The sequence below is a fragment of the Barbus barbus genome (assembly GCF_936440315.1).
Source record: "Barbus barbus genome assembly, chromosome: 1".
Taxonomy (NCBI): domain Eukaryota; kingdom Metazoa; phylum Chordata; class Actinopteri; order Cypriniformes; family Cyprinidae; genus Barbus; species Barbus barbus.
The window spans coordinates 41,794,222-41,809,679 of NC_136729.1; the positions used below are offsets into that span (position 1 = coordinate 41,794,222).

General features: G+C 36.3%; 2 protein-coding genes across 2 annotated transcripts; both read right to left on the minus strand.

Annotated features, from left to right (window-relative positions):
- Nucleotides 1–350: 350 nt before the first annotated feature.
- Nucleotides 351–13,889, minus strand: btbd10b (BTB (POZ) domain containing 10b). Its single transcript, XM_079415332.1, has 8 exons — nt 13,728–13,889; nt 9,546–9,730; nt 8,009–8,294; nt 7,056–7,158; nt 5,168–5,288; nt 4,460–4,657; nt 1,911–2,021; nt 351–1,341 (listed from the first exon to the last, which is right to left on the minus strand). The coding sequence occupies exons 2-8, from the start codon at nt 9,691–9,693 to the stop codon at nt 1,010–1,012; spliced, it is 1,299 nt and encodes a 432-aa protein (XP_079271458.1). The 5' UTR covers nt 9,694–9,730; nt 13,728–13,889; the 3' UTR covers nt 351–1,009.
- A 722-nt stretch (nt 13,890–14,611) lies between these two features.
- LOC306870389 (parathyroid hormone-like) lies at nt 14,612–15,009 on the minus strand (the record flags this gene model as incomplete). The annotated part of the gene is made up of 2 exons (XM_079417626.1): nt 14,612–14,819; nt 14,918–15,009. The coding sequence occupies 2 exons, from the start codon at nt 15,007–15,009 to the stop codon at nt 14,612–14,614; spliced, it is 300 nt and encodes a 99-aa protein (XP_079273752.1).
- Nucleotides 15,010–15,458: the final 449 nt, after the last annotated feature.

Here is a 15,458-nt window from a genome sequence, read left to right on the forward strand (position 1 = left end):
TCGCCCTTTCTACGTAAAAATCTGTCAAATCATGTAACGTGAATGTCGTAAAGTCTCTTGCTCGAGACTAAAATTTGAGACGGAGTGAACACAGACAAATGCGTTTCATAACCACTCGTAACCGCGCACATCTCGCTCTCCCTGCCGTTAATTGTGGCCAGTGTGTATTAGAGAAATACATTTTAAATTCTTATTATCCAATGAAAGGTTAGATTTTTTTAAATAAAAGATCAAAAGGATTAACAATGAAGATTGATTTTCACAGCCGCCTTTGATTATATTTACCAAGGGTGCCGATATTTCTGGCCATGACTGTATGTCACTTTGCTCACAGCTGACGGGTCCAGTTTGGGTTTGAGATCTCTATATTATAATCTTTGGCATCAGTGAAACACCAAAACCAACAACTTCATGTCAAACACTGTACATTACATTATATATCTTTATTAATACAATGATTTTCAAGCGCTTTGAACAGACAGATCTTGAGCAGATAAATTAAGGTCGATCTAAGAAAAACACTGCATTCATTCACCAGGCAAATGGACCTCCTGTGGAGACACTGGAGGAGTTTCAGGAGATCAAGGGGACAGCTTTCCAAAAGAAGAAGTGGCACCAAACCCAAATGCATCAAGTGTAAAGAACTTCAAAATTATAATTCAACGCATTGCACTAATAATCTAGTAAAATGGAAAAGAACAATAGTAATAATTATAATCATATAACAGGCCCAATTACAAAAGAAGTGAGGTTGCTAACTTCATTTCAAACAAACAAAAATAAATTTCCTTTGGTCAAGTAAAAAAAGAGAACAGCGAAGACGGAACAGGAGAGCACTGCCCATGCCAGTATCCCAAGTCCATGATGTAGTTGTTTTTTTTCTTTTTTCATTTTAAATACAGTAACTAGACAGTTGAGGCTCTAAGGCTGTGGAGGAGGTGCAGAAGGCAATCTGGTTATAGTGTCACTCTGGTTCATGCTGCAGCATGCTGTGAAGGGGCGTCTGCTCTCAGACAGCAGGTGAGGGGGCGTCGGGGTCAGGCTCGTTGTTGAAGTTGTTGCTGTAGTGGTGGCCAGGGGGGGGTTGGTTGGGAAGAATGTCCAGTTCATCCACTTGTGGTCCAGGATTCATCACCACAAGCTGGTCTTGGGGAATGTCTGCCGCGGCCGCTGCCAGGTTTGTAATGGACTTGCTCTTCACGCACTGGAAGTCCACGTGTCGACTCTTGCCTTCCTCCTTCTCCCAGGACATGCGGATGAAGGGTCTTTGGACGTAGTTGTAGATGACTTCAGGCCGGCCGCCAGGGCGCTTTTTCACTTTCTCTTTGTATGTTGGATAACCTACAGATGCAGATTTGATATTCAAAAGTTGTGATCTTCTGACGTGGGTCATAACCATCGTAGAAACCTTGCCCTTACTTGTACCTTTCAAATCAAATTTGACACCTTTCGTCTAGACACTAGAGGACTGATTGGCAAAATTTGGCCATTACATCTAGACCCAGTTCTACTGACTCTGCTTTGTGAATGTATAGCAGACCATTTCTGACTTCAAATTTGTACTGCATTTTAAATAAATGTTGTAAAAAAAGTGATAATTTCATTATAATTGTCTATTTCATTGGCTATTATTACATTTCAGCCATCCTGCTTTGTAGATATACAAATAATACATTTTTACACGTGTCAATATAATGTTAGATTTGACTACAATAACAAAAATCTCAGTTCTCAGATTTGTCATGACCAAATGTCAAACCTGATAACTGTTACCATATTTGATTCATTGCCACTTCAGAGAATAAACATTTTTGGGTAAACTATCCCTTTAAATTGTTAAAATGAGATTGCATATTTTAATGAATTGGTACAATGTTGTAAAAATAGTATGAAAGATAAAGGATTCTTACCTTCGATACCCAGTCTAATTTTCTTCAGTCCTCGCTCTTTTAAAACTGATTTGGCTACATCGCGGTTTTCAATGTACTTGAAGAAACGATACAGTTTTGTACTGTAGATAACTAAAAGGGGAGAAAAAAAAAAATTGTTTTAATATATTTGCTGAAGCTTCAGACAAAATCAATGCAGATGCACTGAAATTTTGGCAGCCAAAAATAGATCTCACACTTTTTGCCAACTCGCAACTTTCAAAACGGTTTTTGTCTACTGAAAGTACTTTTCATAAAGATGTTTCAGTCTGTTGTTGAAAAGCATACAGTCCATTGAACACACTATACTTCTGTCCCTCACAGCCTTGTTTTTATTTGTATCAAAAATTAAATAAGCCGCCAACCTGGCTGAGGTCTAAATTCGCAATAAGCTCAATAATAGCTCAGTTTTCAACCACAAGACATCACTAAAACAGTTTGTAAACAATGTCATGTAAAGTTACATTTACATAAGGAATGCCATTCAATGTCCAGTTTATTAATTGGTTAAAAAATAACTCTAAAGAGGACCATTGTGCTAAACAGATGTACTATACTACATATTCATTCTATTCAGAGGCGGAGAGTGACTAAGTACATTTACTTGAGTATTGTACTTAAGTACACGTTTTGAGTATCTGTACTTTACTTGAGTATTATTTTTTTCTGGAAACTTATGACTTTAACTTCACTACATTTGAAAGACAAATATTGTACTTTTCACTCCATTTCTATCAAGATCCTCGAAGTAGAAAGTCATTACTATGTAGCAGCTTTGAAAGTCAGTGGGTGATTTTTTCTTCTCTAAAACATGACTTTCTTTTTGTCAGACAGTTTATCAGTAATCACTCTTGTAGGGCTACATGAAGCGATTTCCCAGCATTTTTTGAAAACTGACCAGTAGCAAATGTGATATTTATTTACAACAATTCAATGATAAGAAGTTAATATTGTGGTATATCTTAGTCACAATATTGTCTGATTCTGCTAAATTGTGTAAGTGAATATATTACTTATAAAGCCACAGAAGAACTGTTGTGCGTCTCCTAATGAAACACAATATAGGTGTTGGACTCGAAGCAGCACTGCACAGACTGTTCTGTGTGTGACATCAAAGTACTGCGAGAGCAATTAAAAAATGTTGTTTTGATGTCAAATAATCTTACGGTTTTGCTTTTTTGTTAAAGCAGTGTTGCTGTTATAAAGTTATACAGCTATATGGCTGGGTTTTAAAGCAGGACTGATTTTTTTTTTCTTCCGAATCACTCTGTATTTACAGAAATTTCACTGTCCACTCTGTTTTAATGTGGATGAATGACTACATACAGATGTGTGCACAAACTGTCAGAGCTGTGTGAGATCACTACCATCCTGCTTTTGTGGGGGTGGGTAGGGGTGTTAAATAATTTGTTTTGTTTATTTTTTTCCCATAGCTTTTTAACATTCCAAAAGCTCTTTATTCCAAAGATACTACAAGCTAGTCAGTGTATGCAGTAGTTGTAATGCATTGTAAGTTGCTTCAGAGGTACTGCAAGTATTGCAGACAACAATAATAAAACAGTGCATTGACATAAAAAAGGAAATTTACTTTTGGAACTTAAGTACTTTTAAAAGCAAGTACTTCTGTACTTTTACTTAAGTAAATATCTGTCTTTACAACTCCCACTTGTAATGGAGTAATTTCTGACCAGCAGTATCTGTACTTTCACTCAAGTAATGGAGTTGTGCACTTTGTCCGCCTCTGATTATATTTTACTAAACATGTTGTCTTCATTATTTAATGTACGTTTTAATAAATCTTTTAACAAAAAAACTTTTTTAATTACAGCCACCGTTTAGAAGTGTAGATTTTAACCATGAATTGGAGTACATAAATATATCATTAAAATATTGATTTAAAACTTCCTTAGGTGTGACTTAACTTGTTCAGTTTTTATTGGAGTGCTGATATTTAAATACATTTTATTAATTATTAAATAAACTATATTTTCAATTTCCGGTTAAATAAAAACTTTACTTTCAGTTTCGGTAAAAAAATACATTTCTGTGCATCAATAAAAACTAGGGTGGCCATATGTGCCGTTCATACGGGACACGTCCTGGCCAGGATTTTAATATTGCCTAAAACATCCAAAGTGTTTTAACCAATAACATGCAGGTATTGTATAATCGACCAATCGTGACGCTGCACGTGAGAAGGTGAGATCTACAGAGAACGATCAAAGCGATGCAAATATGCGCAGGTGTTCGTTCGTTCAACTTGAAGCGTCGCTGTGCACCGATCAAAAAAGATACCAAGGTAGGCACGAGAGCAATTTGAATGCATAAGGAGCTGTCTGCTCTACTCTCTATAGCTCTCATGAATGTCACACAACGATCTACCTGCACAGTGCAAACAGCCAAAACCTGGATATTTTAGGCAATATAGAAATTCTGGCAAGGACGCGTCCTGTAAAAATGGCCCATATGGTCACCCCACTAAAAACACTTATGAAATATTTTCAGGATAATACATAAGTGTGTGTTATTACTTTGTGAATACTCCTCTCCCATCTGAGGGGGGTACTCCTCATCCCAGTCCACCACATCATCATCTGTGAGCACAACTATGTGACACTCCCTCTCTCCGTTCTGAGCGCTTGCCACCATCAGAGGAAGCACCATCTCCTCCAGATAGAACTCAAACTGCTGCCGAGCGCCGTCATTGGACAGTTCATGCATCAGGGCACCTGAAGAGACAAACCTGGTCAATAAAAACAAAAAAACAAATCTGGTATTTTGTGAAATATGAGGCAGAAAACAATGTTAAAATACCACAGTTGTCAGATCACAGTACTGATATGATATGAAGAATAAAGGAATAGTTTATCCAAAAATGAGAAGCAGTCCTCTATCCTCTAAAATGCCTTAATGATGGATTTGTTTCTTACAAACACAAAACTTCGTACAAGACATTAATTGATGGATTGGAGTCACGTGGATTACATGTGGATTATTGTGATGTTTTTATCAGCTGTTTGGACTCTTATTCTGATGGCACCCATTCACTGCAGAGGATCCACTTGTGAACAAGTGATGTAATGCTACATTTCTCCAAATCTGTTACGATGAAGAACCAAACGCTACATCTTGGATGGCCTGAGGGTGTGTCAATTTTCAGCTAATTTTTATATTTGGATGAACTATTCCCTTAATGTGAGTCTCACGTATCAGGAGAGGCCATTTTAGGAATTACTCACTGAGGTCTCGGCACTTGATAGTACCGTAGTCAAAAGAGATGCACAGATAGTCGCACGCTTCCCTCAGCTCGGGAATGGAGATTCCATCAGGACAACGGATTATCCCAGATTTATAGTAATCCTGCCAGTTACAGAAAGAACAGACAACACAAAAGATGCCATTACAGAAGCTGCATCGCTTAAAGACAAACATGAATGTAAGGCAAATTCACGTGCACTGCTGCTCACTCTTCACTGGAGAAGTGCTAATATTTTTGAACCTAACACTACGAATGCACAATATATCAATACCCTAATCAGTTATTGGGTGGTATCAATGATTTTTTAATATTGTAAATATTTTCTTAATCACTCACTTCAATCAATAATCTCTCACTTAAAGTTCATCTTTAAAAACACCAATAATTTAAAGGTCCCATGGCATGAAAATTTCAGTTTATGAGGTTTCTTAACATTAATATGAGTTCCCCTAGCCTGACTATGGTCCCCCAGTGGCTAGAAATGGCGATAGGTATAAACCAAGCCCTGGGTATCCTGCTTCGCCTTTGAGATGGCCCAATATGGAATCTTCCCCTTATGTCGTCATACGGGGAAAGTTTACCTTCACCTTTCTCTGCTTTGCCCACCCATGAGAAAATGAGCTACGACCGTGTGAGGCGAGCGCAATTTTTTTTTTCCTCGAGAGACATCATGGCTTGCAAACGAGCGAAGCACTGTTTTGCGTCCAAGTAATAAACTGCGCATATGAACACAAATTATGTTCATATTTAAAAGTTCCAAATGTCAGTAAGCGACAAGTGCTTGTAAACGCTGTTTTCAAAAACAAAAAAAAATCCAAAAAACAGCATGTCATGGGACCTTTAATAACAGTCAAATATAATCTTTAGCAAATATCATAATGAATATCGGGATGTGAAGAGACTTTCAACCAGCACAACGCAAAATATTTTTGAAGAATCACCTATTGCACCTTTAAGTTTGCATGCAGTATTTAAAATTATTTCATGAAAATTATTTATCTTATCGTATCAGACAGATTTATCTAGGATAGTATATGATAGTATCAGAAACATTTGCACGTCCTTGAGACGTTAGAGCCAAAGTGCTCACAAAGGTGATGCAGATTCAAATCCCATTCCTCATCCCCTCTTCCACAAAAATAATGATCATTGTATTGCATTTAAATTGGTTTTGCAAATAGCACGCTCCTCTGTTCAAGTTCTCTTCTCACACTCAACACATCCTCTCTCTGGATTACTAGTCAGTGTCATTTTTTGAATGTACTCATCTGATTTTATCGATTGTCTACAGCACTCTGAGCTACAGCAGCACAATGAACAGTGTACTGAGACACATAACAGACACTGCAGCGAAAGATCATTACAGCAGGATATACAATAAAGCTGATGACAGGCTTATGCTGCACTTAACGTCATTATTTAAAAGCTGTTGCTGGAAGCTCATTATAAGATGTTCCCAGCCGAAGCAGCCCACAGTGAAAGCCTATGACTAAACCACAGACCTGTCTAAAACACTAATTTACCCATACAAATAAATGATTAGACTTTATCAGTGCACTGTCTCCAAATTAATAAGCATAAAATGTTGTAATTTGTCCTGCTACCTAAACACAAGTGTCCATATGGGATTTCCTTGTTAAAAGATGCTTAGATAAAATATTTCTTTCTGAAACCAAAGCTAAAGGTTTTGTGACAGACTGGAGCTTCTTAAGTGGGTCGCATATCGCACAAGAAGCACCATGCAGGACAAGTAACAGGTATCATATATAAAATGAATCATTCTCTACATGTATTTTGTTCCGCCTGCAGCACTGACCAGCTTTAATGTGTGCAGTGAGAAAGTTAAGGTGAGATGTTGAGTGACCTACCAGAATGGCTCTAAATACAGTGGAGCTGATGCCCTCTGCCACCTCATATTCTCCTTTCTCATTGGGCCGGGTGAAATTGTGTTCCCGTCCAGATCCAAACATTCTACCAAAAAACAACAACAAAGAAAACAGTTTTCAGAAACCACAACAGAAATATGCATTAGAAATAGACGGATTATTTTAAGGCTGAGATATGTTAAATGGTTAATTCTGTCATTATCTATTCTCCCTCACGTCATTTTTTCCTTTGTTATTTTTCTTGTGTGATCCTACAACGTTTTTTATTAGGTAATAGTCATAAATGGTCCAACAAAAGTATGATATTGAGAAAAGGATGGTTCAGCCATAAATTTAAATTATAGCAATTTCTCACCCTCATGTTGCACCAAACCCATAAAACATAATCTTCAAAACACAAATCCAGATCATTTTTATGAAACCTAAGAGACTTCTGTCCCTCCATTGAAAGTCCATGCACTCAAAACCTAAACAGGTTATAAAAGGCGTTGCAAAACAAATCCATGTGAATCTTATGAACTTCTAGAGAAATTGTTCTAGTGCTTGACGCACACGATGCATGAGTTTTTAACCATCGTCATGTGCTGTGTGTGTGTCAATCATAGTTTAGATAAGCCTAAATTAAATCTGTTCAGATTGCTTGATTCATATGGACTTATGGAAGCCTTTTTGGATCCAAGTTTTGGTTACTTGGACTTTCAATAGATGAACAAAACATGTTTCATTCAAAATATCTTAATTTGTGTTTCAAAGATTAAACAATGTCTTATGGGTTTGGAACAACATGAGAATGATGTTCAGAGAATTTTTGGGTGATCTATCCCTTTAAACTGGAAAAACAGGTGTAAATGTGGTCACACGTGTTTTAAATGACATGAAGGTGATTAGACACTCTAGATTAGAACTCTTTGACAGATGATTGGTCTGCTTCTAACCTGCCCAGCATGGTGTTGGGCTGTGCTGTGAAAATCGAGGAGTCCACCACGAAGCGAGTGTTGTCCACAATAAGTGTGACCTTCTCTGATGTGCGGATGCTGCGGGCTCCATCTTTGACATTCTCGTAGATGAAGACCATCTCACCGGGGACCATGCTCTTGTATGTGCCCTCCGAGCTGGACAAGCTACTGTTGCGGCTGCTGGCCACCCCACTGCTGCTGCTGCTGCTGGGAGAGATCCTCTGAGGCCTGGGGCTGCTGGGCCGCGATGAGCCGCCCTCGCGATCTGTTCACGTGACACATATGACATGATGACAAACCATGGAACAGGGCTCCAAACTGCGACTAAAATGGTCGCATTTGCGACCAAAAATATTAATTTGCGAGTGAAGTTTTTGCTGAGGTCGCCACTGGCGACTATATATAATTTGTATGAAAGGACTTTTTTCCCGATTGTTTTGCGCTCACATCTTTTGTTATGTTCACGTATTAAACTTACATAAGACGATGCGCATCAAAGTTATACTGGAAAAGAGTTTCAAACAGTCCTCGTCTCTGCCGCACACAGTCTGCTGAACGCAGTGAGAGAGACCTGAAAGGTGATAATATAAACACCAGTACCCCGCGTCCACACGGTCCGTGTATGCGTCCGGATCGCGCGAGCGGAGAGTATCGCACTTAATGCTCAGGCGCGATCTCTTTAGCACCTCAGTTAAAGCAGCAAGTGAACCCATTATATATTTCGATTTACTACTATAGTATGAAATGAACATGATCAAAAGGTAGGCAATAAGAAAGCCTATAGTAGCTACAACTTACTGAAATGTTTTATGTAAAAGCTCATTGTTTCAAACTGAGGAAATGTATAAAGCTTGTAAACATTGCATTGTAATACATTTACCTCAGAATAACCACTCAGTGTCCATAAACTCATCAGTCAGCTAGAAAAATAACTATAAAGAGGAGCGTTTTGCTATATTCATGCGCTGTTGCATATTAATATTTTTACTTATTCTGTTGTACATGATTCAATTCCTCCTATAAAATTGCATTTTACTAATGAAGAAAAACAGACTGAATGTGTGAAAGACGTGACAACATTTATAGGATGCACTGCACTCAGTTGCCAAGTGATGCGTATGGTCCATGATATTGGTACAGATTCTGTGTAACGAACAATTCTTTGTGACTGTATATTTCAAGTTGTAAAAGACATTTAATTCACACTTTAAGTGAACCTTAGTCCCCCGGTCGACCTGATCATCTACAAGATGGATTAAAATGCTGATAAAGCCTAGAAAAGATAAGACATAAACACATGACAAAATGATTGAAATGTTAAAATAGGGGGGAAAAATAAAATGATAATAATAAAATAAACCACTTTTATTCTGTGGCACCTAAAAAAATAATTTGGCGCCTAAGTTTTTCTTTTATAGGAGCCAATGGCTCCTTACTCGATTTTTTTTGTCTGGAGCCCTGTGGAACTTAAAAGAAGAGCCACATCGGACCTTAACGACAAAAAGCATTTTCTCACCACTGTTGTGTCGGCGTGTGGGTGAGGTCACGTTGCGAATACAGGGTGTGAGCTGGCCTTCTCCACGCTCGTGTGAGGAGTCCCGAGAGCGATCGCTGGAGCGACGTCGATCTCTGGATCGGTCACAGCCTCCACTTGCACCATGCATGTTGATTTTCACCTGGACAGTCTAACACATCTGGCCACTGTGGGAAGCGAAAAAGAGCGAGAGACCTCAGAAAACACCTCTGAAGACAAGATCCAGAGTCATAATTCAGCGACTTTTGTTGTTGTCAAAAATTTTACATCCTTATGGAAATATTTTTTTTTTTTGTAATTGTCATTTAAATATGAATAATTTTCAAATTGTTTGTCATAAATGAACATCTCAGGAAAATGTTATAGGTTTTCAAATTCAAATATGACTTCCTGTTATGAATTTCATACATGTCCACTGTAGATGACACCAGGACTAAAAGCATGTTTATTATGCATTTTGGGAGACATAAATTGAATAGGAAAATAAATTATATATAAATTTTCTTATTAAATATTAGATATTATTATGAAAATCTGGCCAATTATTACTCCCATTATGACAATTCTTTTTTCATCATGCTGTCCCAACAGCAACACATTAATACGCAAATTAGACACAGTGTATACATTTTTACACACATATTGCATAAAACAAAATGGTATATCAAATCATTTTGTTATATATTTTATAACATAGTTAAGAATCATCCTTAAAGTTTAGTATAAAAAAAATCCTGAAACCTAAAAATTGATTGGTGATTTAAAAACTAAAAATCCCACTGTTCTTGCCTTTTTGATGTTTATTCATGCCATTTTATTTTTAGAAAAACTGAGTCCTAGTGTCCTCTACAGAATACATAGAATAAAATATGAATAAAATATAATTTTTCCTTTTTTTATTTTTATTATGCTCTAAACAATGTAATGACATGAAAAAATATTAAATTCACAAAGCTTTTTTTTTTTATGTGTATAATATATATATATATATATATACACACACACACACTATGATTGTATGTCAACGATCCTAAAATAAGTGAATGAGTCAACCACTTTTGTTTAAAAGAACAAATCACACAATACGCTATTTCTTCCATGTTTTAATTTTAATAGTAAACATTTGTTTGCCAAATTTGAGTTTAACTCTCATTTGATTAAAAGATAAATTAAATTAATGTTTTATGCCTTCATTTGCACTGCACTGTAAATGAAAACTAATGGAAATTACTGTCACATAGGCCAAGACTAAGATACTGTCACATAGGCCAAGATTAGGATGACAGAAATTGGGACATTTCAATAGGCTATTGAACCATGTGAGCCTATAACAGGCTATTAGTGTTATAGTTTCATTAAAATAGTTGCAGTCTTCTTCGCAACTTCTACAATGGAGCTATGAAGACAATTAAATTATTTACACTTATTATATACATTGCGCTTTTTAAATTAATCAATTGATGTGCGTTAGATGATGAATTGAATAGTCCCCTCTTGTAGGTTATGATTGTCAACCGAAAATAATTAATGAAGAATTATGAGAGGTTATGCTATTACACATACATTTCTAACATGTAAATTATTGAAGCCAAATACTTACATTTCCCCAAGCTGTTTAGCTGTAGTATTTAGTATTCATAGGCTTAATCATGAAGCATACAGTGGCCCCACTTTTAACTCTCTCTATATATATATTACCCTTATTGTAGATGGATGCATGGGGGAAGACAAGAGTAAGAAGTGCAACCAACACTACGGAAGGCCATTTTTGTCAGAGCCCTTGTTATTCTTAATTTTGACATTAATTTTCATTTTTACACCAGACATATATATCAGTTCAATATATTAATTATCGGTCTACTTGGTCTGTAATAATCGGTATCGGCCCTGAAAAACACATATCAGTCGACCCCTACTCCAGAGCTGCTCATTTCACCAGCTTTTCACCATTTCATTTGAGAATGTCTAGTCAAAATATTACACAATCTATTCATTTAATCATAATCAAAATATTTTTTCATCCATGTTTTCATTTCAGTAAAATGCTACTGCATTACTCAGAAAGACTAATTTATTGTTGAGATTTTTTAGTTTTAGTTTATACATTTGTAATAAATCATAAAACACAGAAGCCAGAAAAATAAAAACAGGACTGCCAAAACTTTTTACACGAGACAGTTCAGAACTAAAAGCATTGCTATGGTATAATGTAATCATAAATACCACCCTTTGTCATATACAACAACTAGGCCTATGCAAGTGTGTGCTGTAAACAAGCACATATTCACTAAAGGGTGTCTTGGGAATGTGTTATTGGTTTACCTCTTCAATGTAATTCACAACACCACATATGATACTTGAAAAACAGAAACGTCCTGTTCCAATTTATCAGGAAGTGCCTGGGGTAAATTCAACTGGAAGTCATGAGTGTAACACACAGGAGAAACGGGGGCCTGGGCCCAGGTGTTTGTCACACTACTGACTCACTGTGTGCATACACACCTGTGCAACATAAATGAACAAAACAGCACTGTTGTACTACCAGGGCTTTTAGTTGTCCATTGTTGAAGTAATCACACAGTACCATGGTAAATATCAAAGTATTACCATGTGATACATAAAATCTGATAAGTCAAATTATTCATCTAACATACTCATAAAACTTTTGGGACAAATAAACATTAAGATGGGATATGAATCAGACATTTGTGTACAGCACCACTCCCTCTGTGCACAGCGCTTCTGTTTTTTTGAAAACTCAGGAAATTCCAAAGATAGTTGTCCATTTAAACCAGTCCCTTAAAATAAAACAACAAATACAGAGAGACAGAGACCACCCCTTTCTTCCCCACCCATGCAGTGAGCAAAAATATAGCTGAGGACTTCTGATAAAGCCTTGGCTAGTTTCTCACTCCTAAAAAGAGTGCCAAATACCATATATTCTACTCTAGATAACAAAGGAGTCAGTGAAGTAAATAAAAACATTGTTGCCGCACAAAATTATAAATCAAAGGTCTTATAAAGTCTCTAAAACTACAAACTGTTAACCTTTGAAATCCGTAGGTTAAGTGACTCAAGTAGATAAACCAGTAGTTTTAGTAAACACTTTCAAGGAAGTGAATTGCTGCATTTATCATCCTGTAGTGTGTGTGAGTAATCTGCAGTGTTTACACACATTTACACACCTCAAGTGACACTGGCTGTGACTCAACAATACAAGCAGACCATTCATTCAGATTTTTTCCCCTCATAACCTCAGATAATGTCACTAATTAATAACCAATGTACTGCTTTTAACACAGAATGGCTTTTACATTGTTTATTTGCTAACAGAAATGTTTGAGCATTCAAATTAAGTCAATTAAACATTTCTAAATGTTAGTTATATATCATGTTTAGTATTTAAATATGACTTCCTTTTGACTCATTCCCAAAATTGTGCATAGCTGTTCTCTTTATGACCTTTTAATTACACAATTACAGTGTATAATTATATTACATATATTATATTACAAACACAACATTGAGAATGGGAAATTATATTCTTTACTGTGTGGAAATGAAATTATTTTAACAAGAAAAAATATATATAGACAATACAGTTAAAACATGTTATTTAGTCAACCTTATTAAATTTGCCTTACCACATAACATAAAATGATCCTACCGTTCAAAAGAAAACGTATGTAATGTTTTAGAGCTATTTTATCTAATAGCTTTGTTTACTATAAAGATCTGGTAACAACACCTACCAGATTTAGTTATTACAGCGTAAACTATTAATTCATGCATCAGAGGGTTAAGCGTGTATATAAATTTAAAGCCACATGAGAATATATGTGAATAGCGACATTTCATAACATAATTCATCTCATTTAAAATGTTTATTTAAAGCTTTTGTGATCTGATAGCTGATCAATGACTGATCGTAGTCATCCAGTCGATACATGACAATAAATAAAAAACTAAAGCAACAAACGCTATCTGACAAGCTTCGCTCGCTCATTAAACAGGGATTTATAATTAAATGTGCGATTATATGGCTGGTGTGTTATTAAGCATCTGACTCAAAACCTCAGCGGACGTTACAGAACTGTTAGCTAGCCACCGATGCTAACCATCAAAACAACAGACGTTTAGATTATGAACTATACAAATTCTTACCTTTTTACAGTGTCGTGAGCATAGTTTGTAAAGCAGCTAATTACTGGTGTTCTCCCGTGAGGTAAACAGAAAAGAATAACCATCAGAGGACCATCAGCTTTTTCTGAAAAAGCAAATTTGATCTCCACTAACCGCTGACAGGAAACGCGACTTGGCTGAAGTATCGCGAGAATTGCGTCATATAGTCAATGGGCTTTATAAAATTGATCAGATTACAAGTTAAGAAAAAAAAATATTTGTAAAATGTAATGCTTTATTATCATATATATTTGTTATATGTATCCTCCATGTTCTTATTTATTTTTGTTGTTTTTTGTTTTTGGATGTGAGTTATGCTTGAAGTTAAGTACTTCTGTATAAAAAAAAAAAAAAAAAAAAAAAAAAAAGATTACAAGTCAAACATAAGGAGAAAGAAAGACAAAATAAGTCAGTCTTGCTTAGTTTGTTCTGTAATGTAGTGTATATTTAAACACATCCAGTTGGTCCACATTTTAGTGCAATTGTTGGATGTCTAAAAAAAATATATGTATATTTCTTGAAAGTACATTTAAAAAGTCAGTACGGTACTACGCTGAAACAAAAACAGTGAAAACAGAGAGAGGCCTACTACAAGGTTAAGACATTGTCCTTTGTATGTCCTACACAGTTTCTGAACAATATGCTTAAATATCTAAACAACAACATTTATTTACCAATAAATAAATAAAAACATGTGAAAATAAATTAAAACAACATATGTAAAGCAGTGCACATTCTTTCTCCGAGTACAATAGTCTATTTTAATTGACATTTACTGTGTCCTCCTCCTGCACTGACGTTACTGAGAAAACACTTTTCATTATTTAGAGTTCATTAGCTTTTCAGAAACTTCAGTTTTGATAATGTCAGTTCAAGATCCACGCCGCACCTTCTCCTTTTCTTAAACGTCTGTTAGATGGGCCGTTGGTTTTCCCTTTTTGCTCCTTTTGGGAGTCATTTATTGAGGGGATGAGGATATTGTTGAGCTTCAGCTGAAGCCAGTCCTGCCTTTCTAACATCTCCTTGTGCTCCCGAACATTGTGCATGAGCTGAACTTCACTGATTGACCTCTTGCTGTTGCAGATGGAGAAACGGCGTGATCAGATTTGAATTGAAATCACAAAACTACACCAACATCTTGGACCAATTTGTTGCATCCTATTCTCTCTTACCTGATTGGTAATCCCTCCAGATATAGCAAACTGCAGAGACCCCACAGCACAATAATAAGCATGATTTTCTCCAAAGAATGTATGGGTAACATAGTGATACCTGTAGAATAAGTTAATGATAAGATAAGTTTTATAACGTACATGATAGAGAGACATTGGCCTCTAAACTTACCAAGTCTTCTTGTCTTTTATTTGACTGCTTCTGTATTTTGTAGCTGCGTTTGGTGTCGTATTTGTGCGTTGGGGCTACTCTTCCTCTTTTTATATGCACAAGCCCCCTACCATTGGTCATTGATGAGCTATCTCCATTATTGATGGTGATGTCATCCATGCTTTGATGGAGACTGGCATGCACATGGCGACACATGACTACCAACACCCCCACTAATTCTGTTTTCAACACCTTGGTTAAGACCCCTGTGATCACAGTCCTGGAGAACTAGTGCCATATACGGCTATGACGGTCAGATAGGGTGCCACCTTCGACAAAGTAAGTATATATTTTATTATATTATGTTCAGATACTCAAAACAAAGTCTCA

Bases quoted from the DNA above. Each gene is read 5' to 3' on its own strand.
- btbd10b (XM_079415332.1), bottom strand. From the start codon at position 9,693: ATGCATGGTGCAAGTGGAGGCTGTGACCGATCCAGAGATCGACGTCGC. The intron at 8,295-9,545 runs GTGAGAAAATGC...TCACGTGAACAG, and splicing joins CACACGCCGACACAACAGTG to ATCGCGAGGGCGGCTCATCG. The intron at 4,658-5,167 runs GTGAGTAATTCC...TTGTCTCTTCAG, and splicing joins TATCAAGTGCCGAGACCTCA to GTGCCCTGATGCATGAACTG.